Source organism: Thunnus albacares, chromosome 16, assembly GCF_914725855.1.
Source record: "Thunnus albacares chromosome 16, fThuAlb1.1, whole genome shotgun sequence".
Taxonomy (NCBI): domain Eukaryota; kingdom Metazoa; phylum Chordata; class Actinopteri; order Scombriformes; family Scombridae; genus Thunnus; species Thunnus albacares.
This window is the reverse complement of record NC_058121.1, coordinates 12,344,319-12,371,564: the sequence shown is the minus strand read 5'-3', so window position 1 is coordinate 12,371,564 and position 27,246 is coordinate 12,344,319. Positions and strand designations below refer to the sequence as shown.

Here is a 27,246-nt window from a genome sequence, read left to right as displayed (position 1 = left end):
AGATCTGAAGTGCACTGAGGACAATAAACTTCAGCAAATAAGTACTGCAAGGGAATAGTTAAAGCTGGGAGGTTCATTAGGATACAAGTTTGACTCAAGTTTGCGTGAGCTGGAACATTTACATAGAGGACCACTGTGTCAGCATAACAGAGATTCAGTTGCTAACATAATAGCGATAATGAAAACAGAAACTGGCTATTCTCCTCATCTGTTTTTGCTTCTCCCCTCTAGGTTGCTTCCCTTCTACTCATCCAGTGCTCTCTTTCCCTGACTCCATCTCTCTGGGGTTCAGCCTGTATACCATATCCCACACAGGACTTGCAGTGACCTGCCTCTCCACTCATCAACATCTGTTCCCTGTCCTCGCCTTGTGCCAGTGGCACCTACCTGCCAAGACACCCATAGCATCAGCACCAGTTCTGTCGCTGCCTGCCAAGCATCTGATCAAAGGGGACAGCTGTCGCACGGATCTGCATGCCAGCCAGCATTACTGCATGAATGAGAAATGGGCAGTGGAAAGCAAAAAAAAAAAAAAAGTATCCAGCACCATCAGCATCTGCATCCAGAAAGATGCGCTGCCATGCCCCCATTGGTGGACAGCTGAGGCCATACAGCCAAAGCCTGGAGGGATCGTTGTAGTCTGTTTTCACCCAAAGCAAAGAGAATTAGCAGATCACAGATGGTGATGCTCAGAGGAGTACAGGGACAAGAGGACAAGGAAATTAAATAGATTAGATATTGTCTGGTATCCTGTGAGAGGCTCATATACACATGAAAACCTGGGACCTGTAAAGCAGTTTAATTCTGCATGTAGAGCAAAGCACTGAGATGCCAGGGTAAAGGTTTGATTGGCAGTGAGGTCCCTTATACTAAAAAGTAGGCACCAGGGGCCACTGTGGAACAGAGGAAACTCTAAATGACTCAAGGTGTTAAAACACAGAGGATATAAGGATTTAACATACTTATTGTTTCAGACTTGCTCAGCTACTTTTGAGGGCCCATTTTTTTAGCTGTGTCCCTTATAGGAACCCATGAGCTTGCTTGCCAAGTTACTTTCACACCTCGCAGCAAAATCTGTGCTGTTCAAAGTTTGGAGATGAAAGAAGCGAGGACCACTGCTGTCTTTCCAACTGGTTTAGTTTATTCTAAATAAGATGAAATAAAATAAGTACAGCAGCTCCAAACACTCAGCTTCTATATGCAGACACATGGGCTGTGTGCTGCTGCATATTCAGCTCTAATTAAAACTATCAAATAAAATTAGTTCTGACAAAGCAGTTAAAGACCTACATGGCATCAGTGTGTCTGAAATGTAACAATCTCACCATCCAATAGTGGTTAATTTTGTTTTTTATAATATCACTAACACTGAACAACAAACGTTTAAAACAGAAAGAAGAAAATCTCTGTATGATAGCTGTATTAACAGCTCTGTGAGACTGTAGCATGGATGTATTAGGCTATAAGAAAGGTTCTCTGATTCTCTTAATACATCAACGGGCTGTACTTAAACATAGTGATAATTGGAGGGAAATGTTTAAAATCTTGAACATCTTAGTTTAGCATGTTAAAATGCCAACATTTTCTAATTAGTGTTAAACACATTGAGGCTGATAGGAATTAGTTATTAGTATAAGTATTTAGTCATAAACTAAAGTATTAGACAAATTAAAACTCTGAATTGATGATAATACTAGATAGAGAGTCGGGGAATCATCAAATTCATTAGGATGCATCCTCCTGGGAATATACCAAATTTTGTGCCAAAAACGTTGAGCTGTTAGCAGGTGTGAGTCATCAGACTCGCACTCCCCTCTCTCACAGACATTTACAACTCCTGGGTCAGAAAAAAAATGTGGGTAAGATCATGTCTGACCCCTCTCACTCCTGCCAGCCCTTCTTCCAAAAACTCCCCTCTCAGAGGAAAATCAGACTGAGAGCCCCCTGAACCAGAACCACCCACCAATTCCACAGCTTCTTTCCCCAGGCAGTAGCCATCTTTAAAGCCTCCTTCAGTGTATTTTAGCATTTTTAAGATATTTCATATTTTTCTGAGTCATTGCCTGACAATGTTGATTAGCCACACTGTTTGCCAAATATTTCTTGACAAATAACTTAATTTTGTGCTCAAAGTTAAAAAATTTAAGCCGTTGCTGAAACAGAACAATGACGTATGACTATAGTTGGACAGTCATACGTCATCCTCGTAAAATCCCTTAATGTTTGTGAGCATCACATAGGCTCACAAAAACCTATGTGAGCCTACGTGATGTCTCAGTTTTTTTACTGCCTAATATCGGTATCAGCCCCAAAAATCCAGTATTGGTTGGGCCCAAGTGGACAGGTTAGGCTATTATATCATCGCAAGTGTGCTAGTATGGCTATCTGGTTGTCATGGTAGACTATTATCTCTGTTTGAGAGAGAACATTAACAAAGTTAAGTTATGTAAGCTGGAGTTGGGATTTAACAAAGACAGTAAAAGACTGTAAACATACCAGCTCCACCTCACCTCCATATCTCATTCAAATTCATAGTGTGTATGCTGACTTTGTCTGTCTTGCACTGTGTAAATGTATATATATTGGGGTTTTTTTTTTAACTGTACATAGATTATATCCTGTTAATACACACACATGGTGCATTTACACTCACATTTATAATTATATCTAAATTGGTATTCATACTTATATCTGTATTCTGCTTTTTTGCACACAGTTTTTATGATGTCAATATACAAGCACATAGTCCATCCCCACTACACATAATCTTTGTAAATTATTGTCCCTCTCACACTGTTATGTTTGTGTTTATGTTTATTGTTTAATGATCATATCATGTATATTGCTTTTTCTGTTGACATCTGGGCCACATTGAATTCCTTGAACTTCCTATTTAGCAAATCAATCCAATTCTGCTTCTGAGATAAAAGGTCAGCTGCTATCAACAAAGTCATTAGCTTGGATTCTGTGTCTACAACATGTAGGGATATTTCAGTCCAGACAAGTGGTGGACTGACCTGATCCACAAACTGTGCCAATCAATGACAGCAGTGTGGCTAAAAAATACATGAATCTACAAAAAAGTGAGGGGAGTTCATGCACTTAGAAATAACATAAAGGTAGGACAAGGAAAGAAAACAAGCAATAATGCTAGCTCAACTGGCTTGATCGTTAGCATATTAGCTACAACAAAACAACAACAATTAGCTTTCACATTAAACAACAGAGCAACACTGTCTGGAGTAATTGTAAAAATCCGGTTGCTATTTCAACAACAGTGCACTCAACAAAAGGCTGCTCATTTATTACACCAATTATAGTTTATCTTAGCTTCAAGCTGAATGTTGACATGGATAGATATATAGATATAGATATAAACCTTGATAAATACATTTTCAGCTTTTAGTTTAAAACAACTTGAATGAAGTCCCTAAAGTGCTCAGAAGAATGAGCATTTATTTGAAGATATGCAAGGTAACTGCTCAGGAAGATCATGTGATAAGACTGAAAGCTCCAGAACAGCCTCTGAAAGAACTTTGGCCTCCAAGGTGAAGAACATAGAGTCTTTACTTTTTGAGCCAACATGGACAAGATGTCCTAAGAAGTGCTCAGTCCATCCATGGCAACCTGACAGCTTCATCTGCTGAGGATGATCATGTTATACGATAGAAAGCTCCAGAACCATAGACTGTATATACATAATGGACGTAGCCACCGTGACGTCACCTATTGGTTTGTGGACTCGCGTTTTTGACGCCTCGAGGTTGACATTTTGACCGTCGCCATCTTGGATTTTTAGAGCCAGAAGTAATGAGAAGTGACCATACATTTGGACGAGAGGGTGGAGTTGAGCCTAACGCTAGCTGGGTTAGCACGGCATGTTTACTGTCTATGGCTAACTGTGCTATGCTAATGCTAATGCTAATTTTTGCTAGCGACAACAAGCTTGAAACCACTGAAACAAAATGTACTTACCGGAAAAACTGAACAACCGACTCCGTAGAGGGTCTTTTAATACAACCAAACGCTGAACAAGACTTTTTCAAGCGACCAAAATGTTACAGTTAACTTTCATGAACTGAAAACACAAAGAAATAGACGGCTACGGCTACACTTGTACGCTGTGACTTGGGGTTTACGCCATGTTTACGTTTACAAACGTTAGAAACGTTGTCGCCGTGGTGGCGACTTGTCAATCACAACGTAGCCACGCCCTAATGCATACCCTGCTTTGTCATCAAATTTAAATTAAGTGGGACCATAATTTACAAAATGAACATCATACTGTGTTGAAGAAGACTTGAAACTAGCGACTGAGACAATAAATTCATTAGGAAACTGTTTACTGAGATAATAAATCAAGTTAGAAGTAGGGTCATTTTCTCATAGACTTCTATACAAACAGACTTCTTTTTGGAGCCAGTAGAGTCGCCCCCTGCTGGCCATTAGAGAGAATACAGGTTTATGGCACTTCCGCATTGGCTTCACTTTTCAGACCCGGAAATAGCCTACCATTTCCTGCTTGCAGAACGGCTATTAAAAGGGCTTTGAGTAAAGATGAATTTGGTCAACTTTTTGATTACAGCATGGCTTACTGCATGGTCAGTTCAGATGTCACTTTTCACCTTAAAACAGTGAAGTTGTCTCACCATTCTTACACCATTCTATATTTTGTTTCCTGGTGTGTAATGATCATAACCATAAGTTTGAGTACACTCTCTTGACCTTTGACCTCCATTGGAAGACCAGAGATTTTCACTAACACTGTTACCACATTGTTATTAAAACCTCCACTAAATCCATTCTGTTTTTGTTGTGCGGCAGCATCTTTGTTCAGCCTAGCAAGCTGACTGCACCTCGCTGGAGCTTGAAAGTCTAATGCGCTAAGTCACAGAGCGCTGCGTCTGAGCAGGATTAAATACTTTGGAAAGATTGCTGATAATGCATGCAATCCTGTTTTGACAGTTTCATATGAGCACAATAGATTGTTACAGTAATTAAACCAAATCCGCCTTCACATGTGGCCTAATTGGCACATTAATATTAACAATAATTCCAGTGCACTTCTTTTTGTAATGGGGATCCACTACAGAGTAAGTACCACCTCTCCCTTGTGGATGCTAGTTTGTCACTTACAAACTCCTTTGCCTTTACAAACAAGCTGATTCCTGCAGCTGGATTACAGAAACTGGAGTAGTAGGCTGATTAAAGCACCTCAGGGACCCCAGAGGATGAGAGTATGCGGTCCATGAGGAGTCAGAATATGTACAGTAGCCCAGATCCAATTAGGGTGCACCACCACTTGGCTACTGTTGCATTATTGAAGCGTGTTTTGGAATGGCTGGACCCTGGATGGGGAGCGCTGTTCAGAGAAAACTGGTGCAGCATGGAAAAGTCACTTACTTTAGTTCATGTCTAATTTGCACATCACAATAAAAAATGACGGAAATGATCAGGGGATTGATATATATAGATAGATTAATAGAGAGGGCAGGGTAACTACGACTTGATTTTTAACATTTTCGGAGGGATCGAAGGAAAGAACAGATGCAAAAGAAGAGACGATGAATGAAAGTAAGGTTAGGAAGGAGCCAATAAAGGAAGGAAACAAACCCATTTGAGTTTGGTGCAGTCTAATAACTGCAGCCTGAAGAGTACATGTTCAGACATAATTTCATCTGACAGGTTGCTAAATTGAGCAGATTTTAGACCATGAAATCACTTGTGCAGTCAGATGTGATTCGTGACCAGCAACAGGGGACAGAACAGCTGAGCAAGCCAAAGGTAAGTGTCTTTAATCGCACATCACACAATCTTCAAGAAAGGTGGGATAATTAATGCAAAACAGCCACGAAAATGACCAAAGTGTGTTTGAAGGGCCGTAGTGAAGAGGCTGATTACCTTTCATCATTCATTTGGAGTTTTCGGTTACAGCTCTGCAAACATGTAATAATGATGCAGCCTCTTACTGTGTGATCAATTCCTTTGATAGATAATTATGCTACAGTGCTGGCTGGATGACACAGGAGTTTGCAGTAATGAGGCCCATATTCCTCAAACCAGGTGGGAGCTTAAGATACTTTTAAATGAAGGGCAAGCACTGCATATGAAAACACTTGAACTAGTGGGATGAATTTCTGATCAGTGTTTATGAAATTCAGTGATTCATCTATATTACCTTTAAATATTCACAGCATCATTCAACCTTTACAGTCCAAAAAATGTAACAAATGGAGATAAAAGCTTTTAAGGTGTGATTTAATTTCAGTGGTTGGTACTTTTACAAAATGTACAGCTACACAATGACATTCAAGGCCTACTTGTGCTGAAGTCAACATTAAAATTGAATTGTAGACACATTAGGTAAACAAATAACTTCAGAGGGTGATGTGTACTTGTTATAAAAATTTTTATTTAGAATAAAACAACGTAGCCATATTACACGTAGTGTGGTCAATCTATTTTACATACCTCAGGAGAAACGACACAGTTCTGCCATGGTACGGTTCATCATGATTGTAATCAGTAAAATCATCACCAACATCATCATCATCATCACCAGTCTACAGTCAGAGGAGGTTATAGTAGTGTTGTTCAGTCTCACAAGTTTTACAGGATAGCATATAGCACAACAACACAACGCAGTGAGTGACCAGTGCTAGAAGGCCAGTGGAAAAACCAACAACAGAAAGTAATACTCGTCATTACGGGCGGCTAGCTTCAGCAGGCCACAGACCCATTGTGGTACAGTAATAGTAACTCTTTTTTTTTACTTGGTATCTCCTCATTGCAGTGTACACCAATACAGTAAGCAAAAGCTTTGAATGCTAAACCAGGTTGTACATGTTCTGTAAATGATCACAATTGTTTTAAACAAGTTTACGAACCACAAAAACAAAGCTGTGTCTATGAGTCTGAGGTAGCAAGGCAATCATGGCTTTCCTCTGATTTCTGAACATATATCTTTAAAAAAAACTATTCTACATAATGACTGCAGGCCTCTTACAAACCCAAATTCAGATTTAAATCTATATTTTCCAAAACTTCTCTCTTTATACACAATCCCACTTTTTACTCATCAACTCTCGTCTCTGTCTTCCACACATGGAATGACAAACTGTATAGGCACAGAAGGGGTTAAAGTTAACATTAACAAATCGCAGTTAACACAAAGTCTGCCGGCATATCAATGCTTTAAAGGGGAACTTGACATCAAGCATGCTACAAGATAGATCTTCAAAACAAAACAGACGCTTTCAGAAGAGACAGTTTACATCATGATCCTTTGAGCTGTGCGTGCTCCCACACTTGGAACAAACTTGGAATTTGTGGCTATTTCCATTGACAAATGATAGAAACTGGGGGCTGGAGGGTACAAAGCAGTGGAATGACAAAAACAAATGTAACAGTTTGATTCCCAGTGAAGGCAGAACTTAACAAGATCAAAACACAAATCCCAATGCACCCTCTGAAAAACAAAAAAAAAAGCATATTTTACTATACAAAGCCCCGTGTCCATATACTCATCTGCATATCTAAACAAATCACTGACAAATGTTGAACCAAGTTCAGGTACAATCTACAGTTCATAAAATGTACAGTTTGCATAGTACAAGACAAGGTGGTAAAAGTAGTTAAGTTGTCTGGTCCTGTGCGTCTTTGGGATTTAGGGTCAGGAGTTGTTTGTTTGGGAATGGTGCTGTCTCTTCAAGCTCTTGCACACTCACATGTGTGCACGCACAAACACACGCCATCCTCCGTGGTGACAGTCCTCACATCACCTGCAAAACAAAATAAAGTACAGAAACATTAAATAATCACACTGGATCAGAAAACGCCTACAAATATGCCAACAAAACAAAACTACAGGAGGCGTGTGTCTGGATTTCAGTAGAACCACTGAAAGTTAGAACTTCTACAGTATCTTTTTCTCCTAAGTCCAAGTGCAGCAGGTGAACCCGCCTCATTTCTCTTCATCAAGACATCATTGTTTGAAAATTTCAGAGGTTCGAACAAAGTAATCGGGTTTGAAAGCTGGTAAATGGACTGCAGTCCCTCAAGCCAGTTACAGTCCATTAGGAGCCCGGTGTGGAGGAAAGGGAGGAGGCGGGCATGAAGCATTCAGGGGAGATTTTACAAAACATAGCTGTCTTCTTAGAAATGGAATTAGGAGCTCAAACCTATTCACCCATGCCGTTGCGTGACAAGCAACAGAAACTGTAAGGAACGATGTTTGCCAAGGACAATGAAAAAAAGGAAAGAGTGAAAGGATGACTGAGGAGATGTAAGAAGTGTGGTTCACATAATTTCCTGCTTGTACTGAATACAAAGTGCATATTACGGGCATTATACAGTATCATGATAAACTTGATCTGACTTAAATTAAATTTAGAGGTGTATAATGCTGAGAGCAATCACTCGGAGTGCAATGGTATTCAAAGATGAAAGAAGAAATCAAAGGGAAAATATGTATCTGTTTTGCAACAGTCACCCCAAATGGATTCATAGCAAATAGGCAGCTGAACTAGCGTGTAAAGGTATTAGCTGTGTGTGGAGAGACAAGCTGAGCAGTTTAAACAGACAGCGAGAGAAAAGGGGGAATGGAGTGAGAAGAGGAGCGCCGGAGCAGGGCAAATAATTACGGTGGGAGGACGTCAGTGGCAACAGCTTTCAACAACACCTCTGTCCCAAAATGCACTTTGGCCTCAGACAGGGGAATGAGAGGAGCCGCTAACAGCGCTCCCCAGAGATCCATTAGCCATCTCTTTCTTGCCTGGTTCCAGGCCTTTGAATCCACTCCTCTGAGTCCAGTTGACTGATTCTGGTCTGGCCTTATGACATGAAACAGCGATTTCTTGGTTGAAAGAGCGATCGATCCAATGAGCTCTGCGGGGGGGCTAACGATTAGCCAATCAGCGCCATGGGCGGGACTAATGCCGTTGTCAAGCTGTGTGCGTCACAACGACGCAGGAGGAGTAAAACTAGGCGGTGCTGATTAAATATTAATCAAGATTCTGTTACTGCATTGCTTATTTCTTGCCTCAAATGTTTTCAGAAACATATTTCCCTGTACCTTTTAGCTATGATATGAGAAATGTGACCCAGCCACCATGTTGAAAACTGATGAGCCAAAACCAAGCACCGCTCAACTCACAGTACCACCACATCACCACCACCTGGAGCGTTTAGCAGTGATCAAATCAAATCCCCCTCCCCTACAGAAATCGGTTAGAGTGGAGGCAATGTCAGACTGAAGATGGAAATGGAGTGTAACGAGTTGACAATTCTGTCTGATATCAGTGGAGTCTCTTTCTCACAGGCCACAGAAAGTGGGGAGCTGAGGCAGGTGGCAGCACCTGTAATTACCTCGAAAATGTAGCTCTGCTCCAACTTTTCTCACCATTACCAATTACTTAAGTAGTGAGCAGCAAAAATGCAGGATGGAGCAGAAAAGAAAGAAAAAGAAGCTCCAAATACACAGACATGATTTACAGAGAGTCTTACTGTTGTGTATCCACAAGTGTGGAAGGACTTCATCTTACCTGTGGTCTGGAGGAGAGGCTTGAGGCTGTGGGAGACAAAACAAAGAGACAATAGAGTAGTTTAACACTTGAACTCCCCAGTTTATCTGTGTTTTATAAGTCTACACTAAATTATCAGCCTCTGGGTCCCTCCCACATATTCATGCACACAATCAGCTCTGTGCCGCTCAGTCCCGCTGCCTTGGAGCTGTGCAGTAACCAAATGCTAATAACGTGGGAGCGTCTGCCAGATTAGAATGGATTTTTAACTAAAGCCCTCACGGGAGTTTTGACTCGAAAAAATTCGAATGCAATTTAAAGTCAGTGAGCTCTAACTTGCAATTCGAACATTTTTATTTATTTTTCATTTGAGAAACATCCCCAGAGGTTGATATTCTTCCATATTCCACTATAAAGAGTAATGAGGGTATAAGGTCTGATCATATCAAATACCAAATTTAAATGATGATCCAAAAAAACCTTAAGGCTCTATTTAAAATCTATGTGTGTGAGAGAGCATTTCATTAACTAAGAATCAAAACCTCAAAGAGGAAGCTGCGTGCACTACATAAACAATGATTACACTTTTTTTTTGAAAAAAGCACACTCTATATACCACTCTTCACTGAAATACAGAATAAGACCTTTCGAATTCATGACTACAGACGAGTGCATAGCTGCTCGAGCTGCTTTCATTCAAACATGGCACTTCACAGCACACACACACACACACACACACACACAGAGCTGGATAACAGTATGAGGCAAAGAGAAATGATAGATGCTCAGCAGGAGTGTGAGAGGAGGAGAAAGAGGAAGGAAAGGAAAAGACAGAAGAATCAACAAAAGCAGTGAGAGTAAAGGAGACAATCGGAAGTTGGAAGATGAGTCTAGTTGAAACTTCAGATTATGATGATTGTATCAGAAAAGTACCACCGTTTTTCCAAAGCCTAAATTTTTAGTTTGAATTTCATTCCTTGTTGCTACATCACAGGGCGCTGGCACAGTGAACCCTATAAAAAAATGTCTCTAACTTGCAATTTCAAAAGTTTCAAACACTGGCAAAGTTCACATGGATTCCAGTTCATCATTAATCTTAAAATGATGTGTAAAATGTAAGATAATAGTGGTGAAGGTCAACACTTACAACAGCAATTTTTTAACATTTTTGTAACTGGTAGGAAATCTGAAACCAAAAGTTACACAAGAATCCTCATTGTGAGGGATAAAGTACAAACATGCACAACATGCACAAGTGACACAATTTTTGTGCTGACCAGCGACCTTGTGGACAAACACAAATCTGTCCTCAGAGGCTGGGAAGACACGGTGGGAGAGAAGAGGAGGAGGAGGAGGACGAGGATGAGGAGGAGGAGTGGGAAACTTACGACTGCATGCAGGGAAGGAGTTGTTAATCTGCTCCATTACATCTGCCAGGTCAGAGCTGCTGTTGTGGGAGTCCAGCAGCTCATCTGAACACACACATGCACAGAGGTTGATTTTCAGTCACACACACTTTAGTCGGGTGAGCAACAAGTTTCCATTTGCAAAGAGACAGCGTGAGATCGTTTTCTATGTTGTGAGCAATGTTTAAACTTTTTTCTCTTGCTAAATGTTGTAAAAATGCTTGGAGCTTTCATGATAGTGATTGAATGGTTCTGTCTGAGTATTTAAAGTCTTTTTAAAACTTGAGTGTCTCACCTGAGTTGTCAGTGAGTGGCCCTCGATCTTGCACCGTGGGAGAGGACACTCCATTTATCCTTAAGTCCACCTCCGGCTAAGAGAGAGAGAGAAACAAAGAGAGAGAGAGAGAAAAAAAAAAGAAAAGTCCATTACTATAACATAATTATTCCGCTTGGAATCCTGCTGGCTTGTGACAACTTCCAAATTAGCTTGACAACGACAGGCGGAGGCGTGTGAATACCAGAGGGCAGCACAATGAAGCTGTTGTCATGTCTAGAAAAACATTTGTCACAAATGTGTCACTGCCAATGTTAAAGGACCATTTCGCCCATTTTCAACCTTATCTCTAGCTATCTCAATTAAGGATATAGTGTGAAAAACAAAAAGCGCCTGCAGTTGTTGCCAAAGTTCTCTGTGTCCCTCTGGTGCAGCTGCAAAATCTGTTGTTTTTATGGCACCAGTGCCATCATTTGACATGTACAGTGACATAGTTGGGAGAAGAACTACAGACTATTTCAGCTTGGATTTCTAGTCTCCACCTCTAGGTAGCCAGGGATCTTTAGATGGCGCTCAGAAACAAAACTTCCTTGTTCTCTTCACTTGTATTGCAAACTAGCTACGTAGGTTTCCAACAGTGAAAATGGCATCCCAAAATATGAGTGCAGAGGATGTTATGGATGAGGACACATTTTACAGTATTTCGGCTGACTCAAATATTCAGCCGTATTTATTCGAGCCAGAGTATACAGTTGAAGAAATGGAGCGGAGAGAGGCCAAGGCTGCGGTTGCATCAGCAGGTACAAGAGGAAGAAGCTCATGCACAACTGTGGCCTCCAGAAAACCCCAAGATATCTGGGGTATCAGTGAACAGACCACTTCAGGCAAAGGGGGAGAATTTAGCTGTGTAGACAGAGATTCACAGATAAACTGATCATGTGTAATCCAACTTTTTCATTATTATTTATATAAATAAACAAATATATGAGAGAGATTCAAGTCATGGCTGATAAGAAAAGTCTGATGCAGCATTTATCAGTGAATTTGTCACACACTGACAGAAGAAAAGCCCAGTTACTCCAAAAAAATATGACAGTATCAGTAACAGTATCTCAATCAATCAAAACATGAGGAGTTTGTAACTAAAGTACTGTGTACAGTTTATCAATTGGTGAAAACATGCTCTGTTGCTCTGATGCACTGAAGCGAACACATGATGTCCAGTGACATTTGCAGCAGAGTCCCATATTCCCTTTAGCTTTCAACTGCAAGAAAACCAAAATCAGTGTTGCCCTCCCTCATCACCCCTCTTCTTCTTCTTCTTCTCCTTCATCTCCTGGGGCCCCAGGCGCTTACACGTTGGAAATGTCTCTAGAGTGCAACCATCGTCTTGAGGCTCATCTTAGAATAGCTAAGGTCAGGGCTTTAGTTAGGAATGTGAATTTAATTCATGCCATCAAGATGGCTGGCTTTATTACTCTGCAGCTTGGCAGTAACGCTGAGATTGACAGAAACACATGCTGACATACTGTCAGGACTGCAGGGACTTAAATGTCAGACAACAGAAGTTCTTATTTAACGTGGGGGTGTTTGTGTGCATGCAGGTAGTTGTGTGTGTCAGTTTGTTTTTCTCTTTCAGAATCAGCATCAGAATCACTTTACTTCATGAGTACAATAAACATACAGGATGTTACATGCTAAAGCTTGAGAGGCATTCAATCAGCAGAGAGGAATTTAAATACCATCGAGTGATACTGTGAGTTAAGTCATCATTAAATAAAACAAACCAAATAAAACTCGAGGAAGCTGAGGAAAATCAAAAACACAGCATGGATGAGAGGACTGAGCTTTGAATGTTAGTATGTTTTGATGTTTATGTATATCTTAAAAACTGTGTAGGACTGTGACTAATTGATGCCATCAGCTGACACAATGGGTATCTATTAGAGCTGATTCCTGACATCAAACTGCTCCTGATGATGGTTTTAAGGTAAAATCAAAGCCTTGAGACCAAACAAATATGTCTTATTGGTACTGTTATATGTGTTAAGTATCAGTGGATCTCCTAGTTTTTAAAATATGACATATTGCTATAGATTAATCTACATTATCTACAGAATGTCTGTGGTTAAAATATATTTTTACAATCAAATACATCAGTTAAATGTTTCTGAAACATTATTACATCCGTAATAACTAGCCAATAATAAAATATATGATGATAAAACACTGACAAGGGCAATACTGCTGCTGCTTTTACTTTTGATACTCTTGGTACAATTGTTGTTAATTTGCATTTTTACTAATATTCTGAATGCAAGAGTTTTACTTATAATGTAGTATTTTTAAATTGTGGCATTGTTTCCACTGTCCAAAATTTCAACAGGCATACTGTAGATACAAATCACTATAACAACTATATTTCTGCTATTAAAAATATGAGGTGAAACCTCCAGTTCAGTGCAGGGTGGTAGCATAAATAACTTTTTTGTCAAAATGTTAATCTTCATCCATTAAAAAACTGCCGAGTCACGTCAACTGCCTTCCTCAGGCCATATTTGTTGTGAGTTATTACTGTGCTTCCAATACCTGCCCCTGTGTTTGCTCAGTCTGATTTGTCGGGCTCGCTGTTTGTTTGGCTTGAGGGTTGTGTATTTCTCACTAGGCACAAACAATCCAACCTCAGTGAGCAATTAGGCCGAGCATAAACAAATCTGTAAGTTATTGATAGAGGGACTGGAGACGGATGCCGGACTCCTGGATGGAATGCTAATAATGTGATTAGGATCTAATCTGAGTGTTGAGGAGTAGTTTTTATTATTCAAGGGCAGAACTAACTATGGAAAAAAAAACTAGATGTTTACCTATAGATATGTGGATGTTTATGTGAGGAGTTAATAGGTGCACAAGTACATATTTATGTTGGTGATTTATTTAAATGACTTTGAAAGATTCCTTTGAGAGCGTTCTGCATCAGGGCTGCATTTTAACATGTTTTATTTTCTATTGTATGAGTTGCATTGAAACAGCCCTGCCAGCTGGTTTGTGAGTCTGAACCGTGATTACTGCCCTGCTGCTCCACAATCACAAGCCTAATGAACTAAAGGAAAAGTCAACTTATGGGAAATAAACTTAAAATTACAGTTGTGTATGTGCAGAGCTAAAATGAGAATTTACGACTGTAGAAACAGGGTCATCTGGAAAAAATAATTTAATTTATCTATGAAGTACATGTAATTAAATCACCCGTGCAAACTGCTACAAGAATTGGTCCTATTAGGTTGCCATTAAGCAGTAATCATCAATCCTTTATTTGCTGTATATACTGTCCTTGCTGTATTAAAAATGTTAGTTGTCTCGCGTTGCTTTAAAAGCTGAAGTCCTCTTGTTGAAGGTGACAAATGCTGGTTACTTGCATTTTTATCACATAAATGTGATTCTGCTACTTCAGGTTTTAAGTGCATTTGTAGGCAACATCGACTGTATTTGTTGTTTTCTGTCTGTTAAGCACCAACACTACAGCTGTTCTTTCTGCAAATGGCCTGTTTGAATCAATTTTGATCAGTTCACTTTGCAGTCGTCAGGGAACAGTCCACAACAACACAAAAACAAATGGAAAAGTACAAATCTATGAAAATCTATCACTGCCTCCTCTCAGCCGTAACCTGCGGGTTGGGATAAAACTGTCCGCCAGATTGGTCTAAGTGTGTCACCTGATGCAATAGCTGTCGGAGGCGGTGGAGCTGAGACTCCAGCTGTTTGTTGTGTTCCTCCAGGATGTGCATGCGGGCCTCCAGGCGGCCCTTGTGTTGTCGTAGCAGTTTTGCCTCAGCTAGAAGATCTGCCTCATCGGGATGGGCGGTGGGGCCCTCCGACTCCCAGGGGCTTCCAGCAGGGGCCCCTCGCTGGCCATGCTGCTCTTTCAGCTGCTCATACTCCCTCTGCAGGGTCCTGGGAAAGAAGACACACAACACTTGTCTGTCACAAATAGATTTGCGTGCATAGACACACAGATAAATGACACTCTCTTACTGTCTTTTGGAAGAAAGTTGTAGAATCGATGCCAAGGAGCACTCAAGCACAGAAGATGGTGTCGTGGCTTGTAGTGTGACAACACCTTATTAAGACAATTTATGTTGGTTTTTCCTTTGTCCCCAATCTCAAGGTGAAGGTAGAATTTATGGTAATTCTCTCCATATTCAGTGCAGTGCTCAGTACAATTTGCAATGCTATAATGTATCTGTACATGTTTACGTACAAACATGTTCTTATGTATGTAAATTTACATATGTAGATGTTTATGCAAGTATGTATATATTTGTCATGTATGTGTCTATTTATGTATTTTCTCATGCATGTGTAACTATACTGTATGCACAGAATTTGTGCATGCAGTATTTATTGATGTATCTGTACAGTATATAGTGTACATGTATACAAATAATGTACAGTATACATAATGTGTGTACATGTGCAGTATGTGTATATGTATATACTGTATATAATCATGCATATGTGTCTGTAGTTCCATTGTACTATTTTAGTGTTACTGTTGAGTCTCATAATGTTTTTAATATTTTATTTACTTCTTTGACTTCTCAGCGTTGTAATCCCAGGAGCTTTGTATAAACGGGCTTCAGAAGACTTGTGTTCCTGGAAGCTGGGCTTTATTTTTGTTATTATTACATACTGTATATATAGACGGGTGACAAATGAAAAGAAAAACCAACATGAAGTGTCTTAGTAAGGTGTTGGGCTACTACATGCCACCAGAACAGCTTCAATGCACCTGGGCATTGATTCTACAAGTCTCTGAACTCTACTGGAGGGATGAACACCATTCTTCCAAAAGATATTCCCTCATTTGGTGTTTTGATGATGGTGGTGGAGAGCGCTGTCTAACACGTCAGTCCAAAATCTCCCATAGGTGTTCAATTGGGTTGAGATCTGGTGACTGTGAAGGCTATGGCATATGATTCACATCATTTTTACACTCATGAAACCATTCAGTGACCCCTCGTGCCCTGTGAATTGGGGCATTGTCATCCTGGAAGAGACCACTCCCATCAGGATAGAAATGTTTCATCATAGGATAAAGGTGATGACTCAGAATAACTTTGTATTGATTTGCAATGACCCTTCCCTCAAAGGGGACAAGTGGACCCAAACCATGCCAGCAAAATAGCACAACAGAGCCACTGGATCCCCTCACTGTAGGAGTCAAGCATTCAGACCTGTACCGGTTTTTCCTTTGATTTGTCACCCATCTGTATGTACTGCATATATTTTTAATATATATCACTGATGTGCTTTATTTTCATGGTTCAACTGCCAGTTCTGTCTATTTTTTTTATTATTATTATAATTATTATTATTATTATCACCCCAGAATGACTCAAACAGAACCTTCAAAGCTTCTTCCTGAACCCCCACAGTGGGGTGCCGCACAAAAATACCACACTCATATTTACCTCTGCCTTCTGCTTCCTCAGTAAAATCCTATTTGAAGTGGATAGACAAACATAAAGGACCCCCTGCCAAAGATGTCTTCTTATTCCCTCCTCACCCTCTCTCTCAGTGCAGAACCATAAGCTGCAGTACTTTAATTAAGTTGGCATTTATGAGGCTGGCAGTAAAGCTCTCTCTCTCCCTCGCCTACCGGAGCGCCTGTGTGTATGTATGTGTGTAATCAGTGTTAAATCACTCCAGTCGAGCTACTGGCTGTGCTAAGGCGTCTCTACAACAATAGATTGTAGCGTGACTCTGTCTCTAAGCCATCTCCATTTACTAATCAAACCTGGGAAGGACTTGGCGTGTGCGACAGACAGGGGGTACGGGAAGTGTGCGTATGTATATGGTTTGTGCACTGGAGTGTGACAATGAGCACAGTAAATTCAAATGAGCAACAAGCTTTGAGTTAACAGCAAGTGCAACTAAGAAAATAAAATAAACATTGTTTTTTTTAAAGTATTTTGACACATTTTTGACGATTTTTTTCCACTTCATAATTTCTACTATATTTTCTTTTCACACTAAAATTTCTTAAGACATTTCTAAAGCCTGAGCACCCACCTCTGCTCCTCCTCTAGGCGAGCTATGATCCGCTCCAGCTCCCCTCTCTCCTCCCTCTCCACAGCCTGTAGGATCTGGGCAGGACTCTGGGGTTGACTGCAGGGGGAGCCCTCCCCTCCCAACGTCTGACAGTACTGCAGGATCAGGGCATGCTCGTCATCCCTGTGGAAATGGGTGCAGAGTTATGTGATGAGTTGGAACCCAAACATCTCGTCCCTGTTTGCCAGTTCACTTCACCTTCTGCTCAGTTAGGGAGGAGTTACTTTTGTCAACACTTGAACGATGTAAAACGGAAAGAAATGTATTGTAGTTTAGAAGAATTATGGTAACCACTTATAGAAAATTAGAATGTTTGGACATATTGATGGTTCAGGTTGATGGATGTAACACAGGACTGTTCTACAGATGCAGAGAGTAACTACAGAAGAAGTGAAATTGAGGAAAACGGTTTAAAGGTTTTGGGCTGGCCAGCAAACTGTGTAACAGAAAGGTTGTAATGCCTTCATTTTACGCCTGATTATAACTGCCATTAAATGTAACTGTTTTGTTAGTGTCTTTGTGTCTACTATTAATATTTAGAGCTTACTGAAATCAATAATACATTAATTTTTATTAGCACATTTAAATATGTGATTTAAAGATAGTTTAACTACACTAAATCCTAAATCTAGTTACCTTTCACAGGAGTTAGGTGTTTTAATAATTCTTTATTGCATTTAGCTACTACTATTTTAGTATTTCTATGGCATAATCATTCTTGATATTGTAAAACAGATGCCAAAAATTCAGATTCCTGTCTTAAATGTTCAAATATGTGCCTCCTGGCTTTTTTAGGCATAGTAGATCTCTATATTTGGAGTGAGCTGAAGATGAATTGTAACCCTCTAAATCACCAGTGAAGTGGCACAATGTCATGGTTCCAGTGACTGATACTGTATTTTCTTGTCTTTTTAATGAATTTATGATGGAGGACATTTAAAAGCACAGGGTGGACTTTTGAGATAAATGCTTGCTTCCTATAAACAGAAATAAAAAACAGCAGCTTCCAAGCACGTAATCTAAACAAAGATTGTGGTAGCTGCCATGATATACAAGATATTGTACTGTGGGTCTGCCATGCTGTAAGCTCCACAATCCCTGGTGGAACACAGATGTATCAGTCTCAACTATCTGATAACTGGAAAAAGGGAGGGCTGCGAGGAGATGGAAGGAGCAAAGAGGAGAAAGCTTGGCAGACAGAGGGAAAGATAAGGGGAGTGAGGGAAAAATAGCTGCTGGTGTTTGTTGCTGTGTATCTGTATGTGTGTGTACGTCCATCTCTTTATGTGCTATCTCGGTGATCAGAGAGGGGGTGGCAGGTCTTGCCAAAGCCCAGCTGTCACCTTCATTTGAAACACAACCTGAGCCTTTCAGACTAGAACCTGACAACCGCACATGCGAAATGAAAAAAAAAAAAAAAAAATGGCTGTCTGCTATTTAAAAGTTCTTTCCATTGCTAAAGTGACTGCCATTTCCAGAGCTAGTTTGACAGCTTGAAATGGAGTTTGGCTGAGAAAGTTTAGTGGCATGAGAGCTCCATGAGTAGCTTTATATCCGATACTGACTTCCATTTTGGCATTTCTTCATGGATCCAGCTTGTCTAAATGTCCTCCAGCACTGATGCTGTCATGCTGTGGTGTTAATATCCTGCAGTTAAGTAACATTCAAAATGATGTCTTAATCAGCATAAGTCCAAAAATAATTTATGAGTCTGAGTCTGCTAATATTTCCTATAATGTATGAATTTAAAGGAAAATTGCTCGGTTGTAATCTTTGCAGCTTTGGTCATTGTTTCTAATTGATTATGTTAACATTCTGCTCACCAAATAAGTTACTGAGACCTTGAAACACAGCAACAATGCCACGACAAAGTTTAACAAGGCAGGAAATGCGAGCGGTCAGGCAATCAAACAAGAGAACAGTTAAACCAAATCATTAAATAATTTTATTTGGAGATAAAACCAAAAGCTAGTGCACCCGAAATGCTGATTAGAATTCATCATCGCACAGGAAAACGGTGTGTGTGCAAGTACAGTAACTGCGGTGGGTTATGTTGAACCAGGAAGTCAGTCTGTAAACTGTGGTTGATGTTTATTACGGACAGTTTGGGTAATAATTTTTTCAGTTTGCCTTAAAAAAGGGAGTAAACTATTAAACAAATCAAAAGGCAGGTAATTAAGTTTAAATAGGTGTTACTTCTTTCACATCAACAATAGCAGGAACATACATGAAAATCAAGAATCAGCGGAATCAGAATTTGCTTTTGGTGCTGTGCAGTGAATCTGCTTCAGGGGACACAATACTGTATCTTAGTCGCATAAACTTATAATAGGTGAAAACTGTAATGTAGTTTTGGCCCCATATCCATCAGTGATATTCCGGCGAGTACTTGGAGCACGCTTTAAAATATGCCGTGACTTGCAATAAACTCAGCTCACAAACTCTTATCAGGGTCAGACCATAACTGGGGACATAATCCTTGGCTATAATGAGTAAGTTAATCAAATGCGCTCTGGAGAGCAAGACGGAAAACTGAAATTGTCTCAGGTTTTACATAAGTCACCCTTAAACTGCACCACAGCAGACAATATAATATTCAGCGAATATTCAGAATTCCATTATCACTACTTGCATAATAAGAGAGATTACAAATAGGAAGCTTTTTCTTTCTAAGAGGTGACACTAATTATACTATTTCATGACCAAAAGACTGGGTGGAACAGATAGTTAATGAAAGGTACACAGAATGAGTTTTTAACCTCTTTTCACACAAAAGACACAAAATGCCAATCCAGTAACCCTCCATGTACACTGAATAAAAAACGTTTTTTTATCATTAAGCGCCTTGTGAGATTTGAAGTACAAATTTAGAGTGTTCTTTTCTTTAAGAATGGGATTTGCGTCATATTCAGCCTTTCATTTATTTTTCTAAAATGAAAGGCGCTAATGATGAAAGAGACATGAAATAAACTTTCTAAACAGTGAACTCAAAATGTTTCGAACCTTTCTGCACCCTTAATCTAAAAAAAACCATTTCACTGCCTTTTTATCTCCTGTGAACAGTAACAACTCCTCGTCTTTTCTTTTACACTGTTTACTTCAAAACGTTCTTTATGCAGTCTTTCCTCTTTTTATGTTTTTACATGACATTTAATTTCCCTGAAAACTCTTATACATTCATGTACATGTATACATATACATAGTTATTCATCATTTTCGGTTTAATGTGGAGACGGAGACCGTGTTGACACTGCTGAGTTACTGATAAATAATATAAAGAAAGCTGGCAGAGAGAGGAAGTCACATTTCACACTGCTACTGCTGCAACATGCAGCAATATACCCACGCAGACACGTACATTTCTCTCTGAAATATGGGTATGCTGTGACGAGGGAGACGGGAATGATGAAGAAAAGGATTAGTTCCTGTAGAGAAACTTGAAAATTGGTGGCAATTTTGTCTGCTGGGGCCATGGGATGGGGGGTCCGGCAGAAACTAAGTGACCAATTAGACTGGTCCCTGGCAACAGGAAGCTGCAGCAGGACATTATGGCTGGCGGGGGGGAACCCAGAGGACAGAAGGAAAGGGATCATTACAAGTGGAAATGGGGAATACAAGGGGTAAGGTTAGCTTACAAACCACCTGCTCTGGAAAATTGAGAGAAAGAGGAAAAGTGGTGAAAGGGCTCAAGCAGTGTGGTGGGGGAAGAGGAGGAAGGATGAAGGGACACAGAAAGGCGGCGGAGGAAGACAGCATCAGTGTGGAAGGAGTATCAAATGTGAATAATGGTGATGAATGGCGGGGCTCTTAGCTCACTATAGCTGCAATGCATTGTGAAAATGAGGTTTGTGCTTTGTGAGGTTGAGCGGAGGACACGGCTGAGGGGACTTTTACAGTCTTTACCCTGCAACAATAGTCTCTGGGCCTGATGCCTAGCTAACATATCACAAAGCGAGCAGCTCCTCTCGAGCTGAATAGTGTTATCAGCTGCCTAGACTGAGCTCAGGAAGAAACAATGAGAGATAAAGACAAAGAGAAACGGGGGAAAGAGAAACAAGGAATATGAGAGTGAAAAAAAATTGTTAGAGGTAAAAGAAGGGAGAGGATACAAGTCTTTCATTCCTCGACTCTGTTGAGATGTTAAAATCTCACTTTCTGTGGGAATTCCACACATGGGGACTGATCACAATAACGTCCATCCACTTCTGTTACAGGAGGTGTTGTGTTGTTTTTGATGCAGGGCTTCAAAAAATATTTCATTGTTTACTTCTGGGCTTGCTGTTTAATCTGAAGGTTGCCTCGGCCCAAAGGTAAAACATGATCAGACTACAAGTAAAACTGATGAAAGGAGAGGAGGTTTAAAAAGAAAAGGCTTGAGACATTAAAAGGATAGGGGGGGGGGGGGGGGAGGACAGAAATAAAAGGGCAAATATGAAAGACAAGAAAAAAAGGGACAGCACTGGGGGAAAGACTGGAAAGCGGGAGATAACCAAACAAAACATCTGGGTGAAAAAGGGGAAGCGAGGAGTCTCGCTCCTCTGTGACTTCCAGAGGCATCGATGGCAACGCTGCACTTTGGCTGGAGGTCAAAGAAAACAGGCAACACGGACTTCCTAATTAAGGATTCCCTTTTAGATAAAAGCAACGCAGGTTAAAAATGACACAAGCACACACACACACACTTTATCCCAAGCACTCTCTCATGCACACATACTAATTACTGATATCACTGCACAGTGCACATCAATGTTTGCAGGCTTTGAACCATCACGAAATACAAGCCAAAACCCAAACATGCATGTATTTGGCAAATGCAGTCATCCATATCCATATAGGCTCAAACACAACCGAGAAACCACCTTCTGCTGTCCTGTCGAGCATGGGGAAAATGTCTGTGTGTCCTCATAAACAACCACATGTAGTGTTGTGACAGATAAAGAGGATTTGGTTAAATCAACTGTAGGCTGAAGAAGAGAATAAATCTCACAAAAAGAGATGGAAGACAATCAACTACTTTCTTCTTAGCTTTTTTGAGCTGAGATATGGCTGAGTCTGCTATTTTACTGTAGTAGTATCTACAAAGCACAATATTGCTATTTTTACATGAAAAGTCAATGGTAATTTTTCCTTAAAAACAAGGCTAGATTGACAGTTTGGTGTTTAAAACCGGACAACTGGCTGGTTCTAGCCTTTAAAAAACAGCCCACACTTCATTCACAAATAATGTGAATGACATTTAATAGCAGCACAGTAACATTTAAGAGAACGTTTTCCCATCACGGACTCGCAAGAAATTTTCAGGGATTAAAACAAGAAAAACATTTGCGAGCCTGAAAAGTTGTCCAGGAGGAAATTTGTACAATGTATTGAATTAAGCATTATATGAATTTAAAACAGGCATGGTGCTTGAGAACTTTAACTCCTGCATTTAACTGGCTCTGATGATGATTGCTTTCACAAGTACCAATTCACATCACAAAGACTTTGGCATTTTTCTAGCTCTCCATTCAAATAAGTTAATTATCCTCCACAAAACCACCAATGACAATCATAATATTAAAAACTGAAAAACAACAGCTGATATATTGGATGTAGTTAATTTTTGTTCCTAATTAACACATTAATTCACACTTTCAGACTATAATACATAAACATTTATATCATGTCTCAGATTTAAATGTTGCTTATTAATTTTATGTATGATAATAACCAGATTTGGCTTTGAATTTTAAAAGGAAGTACTTTAGATAAATAAAGGATGTGCTGAACAACATCAAACATGATTTTTCTTGACATTTAAAGTACCATAAAGCACATTAGTGCCATATTGTGCTTCATGCTGCAAGGACAAAACAATTTTTATCAAAGATGTTGTTTTGTGACTGGCATTTAAATTTTGTTTTTCTTTGTGCAATCTATTCATCTTCACAGTTACTTTGTGGTTGTTGCTGTTGTTTTGCAGTTTGGAAGTGGAATGCAAATCTTACAGAAATTACACTCACGTAAAATTGAGTGAAAGCACAAGTACTATGATTATGTTCTAAATGGACCCCGGTGGGTGTTTTTTTCCACCACTATTAAACCCATTAGCCTTCATAAAACCATCATCTTCCTCACCTCATTACTGCTCTTCTGTGTACGTACGTCAGTTTTGTTTCAGAGCTGGCAAAGATAATGGCTTCTTCTCTTAAATAGGCAGCATACAAAGCACAAAATAGCGTGAGGGACTGGGGATAATGTGTTTGTCCCACATTACGAAAGCTTTGAGAGGAAAATAAATCCACCTCTCTTTCTACCTTCCCCTGCTCAGCAACACTTTTTGTCTTCTTATTCTTCTATCTTTCTATTGATCAGTTGAAAAGCAGTGAGCACTGAGAAATGCGGCTTTTGGGAGTCTTCAATCGAACACCTTATGTTTTCTAAAACTGCTATTCCAAGCATCAAGGTCAGATGAAGGTGAAGTGTGGGAGCAGTGGTCCACACAACGCATTCGTATCAACAGAGAATACAACCCACAAAAAGAATGAAACTGATGCTTCACTTCATCTTCACCAAAGATGAAGGTTTCAACCATCTTCCCATGTGCATTTCCACTGTTGTGCTGTATTCATTTTTCAAGGAAACCTTTTTTCCCTTTCTTTCACTTGTCATGCAGTGTATCTCTTTGCTCTCCAGGTGCACTCTTCAACACTTTTACAAGCACACTTTTTTTTGGTTATGTGCTACTTTCTACTCTCTGAAACCTGTGACATTCTCAAGCACAAATATATTACACACATGGCTACACACTTTGCTAATTTCTTGCAAATCTATGATAATGATCTATGATTTGGGAAATCTTGAAGATCCACAAGAGTCTTATCAAAACACGCTGGCAGAATGAAAAGTAATTCCCTCCCAAAAGAAGCACAGTGACAAATGTGTGCGTGTGTGTTTCTGTTTAAACACACATGTGCGTTCATGCCATGAGCTTAGAGGGCGTTTGAACCTTAAGAGCTCATTCCGCCGATTAGAATCCCATTTGGGAAAAGAGACTAATACACCCTTCAACTCAAATGGCCTGCAGAGGATCTACACGTCTACACACATATTCCCCCCCCCCCCCCCCCCCCCACTCCCTCCCCCCCCCCCCCCCCCCCCACACACACACTAACAGGAACTTCATGCTCCTCATGAGCTTTTACCCTCATTCTTGTGATTTCTTCCTTTCTTTGCCATGTTCTCATCTCCTCTGATCAAAGATAACGGGCCGTTATCAGACATCCTGAAACCAATCACTCTCACTTCTCATTGTTGGCACTCTAATCCATTTCTTCTAAAACTCCTTCCTGCTGTATTCTACCACATCACCACACTTCTTCTGCTCTCCCAAAACCTTTCTCAATTCTCTCACACTCCACCTTGTCATTTCTTTGGCTGGTTTTGATACATTGAAGGCATGTATGTTTTTAGTCCACTGTGGCAGGTAAACAGTGCACAGGGAGATGCTTTATTATTATAATTATAACAATATATAATATAATAATTATAATAACATTTCACTTGACTTTTAGACCAAATTTTGCTATTTGGAGTAAATGTTCATCTGAATTCCCTTAAATGAAACATTATTAGGGCATTGTTAATTATGCATAATCAAAAACATATATGTATATATGTCTGTACATTATGAACATAGAGCTGTTTATAAGAAAATGTTTCAGGGCCTATAATCGTTTACAGCAACTGGAAAATAAAATCTGTGAGACAATGATTGACGGTAACATACTGTAGTCATGTTTTGGGCGATGTAGGAAATTACCAAAGGTGACTTACATGCTTCCTGTGGCTGAGCTGCTGTCTGTGGGCAGAGAGCCATTGGACCGCTCCATCTGAGCCAACCTGAGAAATAAACATTCATCAGTGACTGAAACTTAAACTACCAGTTAAAACTGAAGCATCTAAAAGTCGTCATCATGTCATTAAAATGAAAAACACATCCATGTCAACAAATGAGGATGTCGGTGCCACAGCAGGACACCAATTAAAATTTAAGAATGTAGTGAATGTAGTTAAGCCTCCAAGCTGGTTATAAATGATAAAGGTCCTAAGTTATGACAAAAATACATCAGTGACTGATGCAACTTTGACGATGTTCTGGTATACGTGTGCACAAGCATATTTTTCTTGAGACATTGTAGGCATGCATGTGGAGGCGTCCATGTACAGCAGAGACATGTGGTTGTGTGTGTAGCGGCATGTGGCTGTGGGGAAAACATTAGCAGCCATGCTAATGAGGCTGGTTTCCCAGATCAAAGCCTGTATTTACTGAAGTCTGTAATGGAGAGGCAACCGGCTTGTCCAGCAGATTAAGAGCATGATCCACACACCATCCTTTATGATGAAATACGAGGGGAAGTGACAGAACAGGACAGCTTTTAAGTCGGAATTCCATGTGTTAAATCACATCATTGCATACATTTTTAAGCAAATCCATAACTTACAATATAATCGACAACGTCAGTGTCTGTATTTCAGTTAAAATAGTCTTTCACTAGGTTTATGTCTGTTGTTGCTGATAAAACAAAGCAGCCAGAAATGCTGAGCGAAGGTTAATGGTGTGTGACCAGTAGTAGGTTACATCAGAAGACCCTTCATGATTAAAGCTTTGTGTGGAAGGACACACTGGGTTCCATTTCAGTTTTGACACAAGTAACCCTTGTCCGCTTTGGGGAAGATAAGCTTTGGACTGGTTAGAGATTCTTTCGAGGGACAAGATGGGATTTGTGCTAGTGTGAAATTTGTGGATCTCGATATCCAGGCTTATCTTGAAATCAAACATGACAGGTTTTCATTCTCAGCACAGAATAACATTATTTTGGTGATGTTAGTAATGATTAACTGCAGCTTGCAAGCTGTGTACATGGGTGTGTTGATGTACGCAGCGGGATCATTTGAAGTGGGCGGCTGAAAACAGCTATCAGCCCGATCTGTTACTACTCTGATCTCAGCAGTAAATCCATAATGTCACCAGCCCAAGTGGTGGGTGGCTGCATGTTCTCTGAGATTGACAGTCATCTGACATTTAATATATGCACGCACAAAGTTAAAAGCAGATACACAATGTTCAAAAGTCTGTTTTATGATTGTTGTTGTTTGTACTTTGCCTGACACCAAGAAAGAACATTTTCCCACTGCACTCAGTGTTATAAAATATCTATAAATACAACATTTTTCATCATGCATATATTAATAAATTCAGACTGACATTCAGGATTCAATATTTTAAGTTAACCGAACAGTTGTGGAGCATTTGCTTTGTATAGATTGTTGGCCATGATAGCAATCCAGATAATGGCTCTGGTGCTATATGAAAGGAAAATAGAGAAAAGCATTTTTGCTTCCCTCATTTGACTGTCATTGCATGGTGAAACAGGTTTCAATATTACATTTTTAGCACATAAATAAAGGCTTTTTTCATCTCCTTCGTGGAAAAAAATGCAATTTCCTTCCACTTGTATTTGGATTGAATCTTTAATGTTTCGGCTCAAAAGAGTCAATTTAGTTTTCCAAAATTAGCAACAGTGTTCTTTGATAGATTTTGGCACAATGTGCTTTGTTTGTGTTTGATCTTGAACTAACAATGTAATTTCAAAATCTGTTTCATCGTGTAATGAGAATGAATAGCAGAGGAGAAAAAAAAGGAAATTTTCCACAACGTAACGTCTCCGCTCCAAGAAGCACAGGATCAATTGATAAAGAGATTTGACATAATTTGGATTTACAGCTTTAAGTACATTAGCAAAAACACTGTTATGACCCTTTAAAAGTGTATTTATCATTCTATAATGAAGCTCTTTAACAGTTTTCAAATGTGCAACATTTAAATGCAACTCTTCACACAGGTGTGTCTGCTCTGGGGCATGTGAGCTGATGAGATGATGATTGGAGAATG

General features: G+C 39.8%; 1 protein-coding gene across 7 annotated transcripts in view; it reads right to left on the bottom strand.

Annotated features, from left to right (window-relative positions):
• Positions 1 to 6,390: 6,390 nt before the first annotated feature.
• Positions 6,391 to 27,246, bottom strand: part of utrn (utrophin) — a 182,015-nt gene continuing 161,159 nt past the window's right edge. For 6 of the 7 annotated variants that reach the window (XM_044329765.1, XM_044329764.1, XM_044329766.1 and 3 more), the window contains 7 exons: positions 25,128 to 25,193; positions 17,274 to 17,435; positions 14,915 to 15,152; positions 11,223 to 11,298; positions 10,910 to 10,993; positions 9,543 to 9,568; positions 6,391 to 7,781 (listed from right to left, as the gene is read on the bottom strand). In XM_044329765.1, the coding sequence (XP_044185700.1) occupies positions 7,773 to 7,781; positions 9,543 to 9,568; positions 10,910 to 10,993; positions 11,223 to 11,298; positions 14,915 to 15,152; positions 17,274 to 17,435; positions 25,128 to 25,193 (661 nt within the window). In that variant the 3' untranslated portion in view covers positions 6,391 to 7,772. The remainder of the gene's footprint in view (positions 7,782 to 9,542; positions 9,569 to 10,909; positions 10,994 to 11,222; positions 11,299 to 14,914; positions 15,153 to 17,273; positions 17,436 to 25,127; positions 25,194 to 27,246) is intronic. The other variant, XM_044329769.1, reaches the window with a different exon arrangement.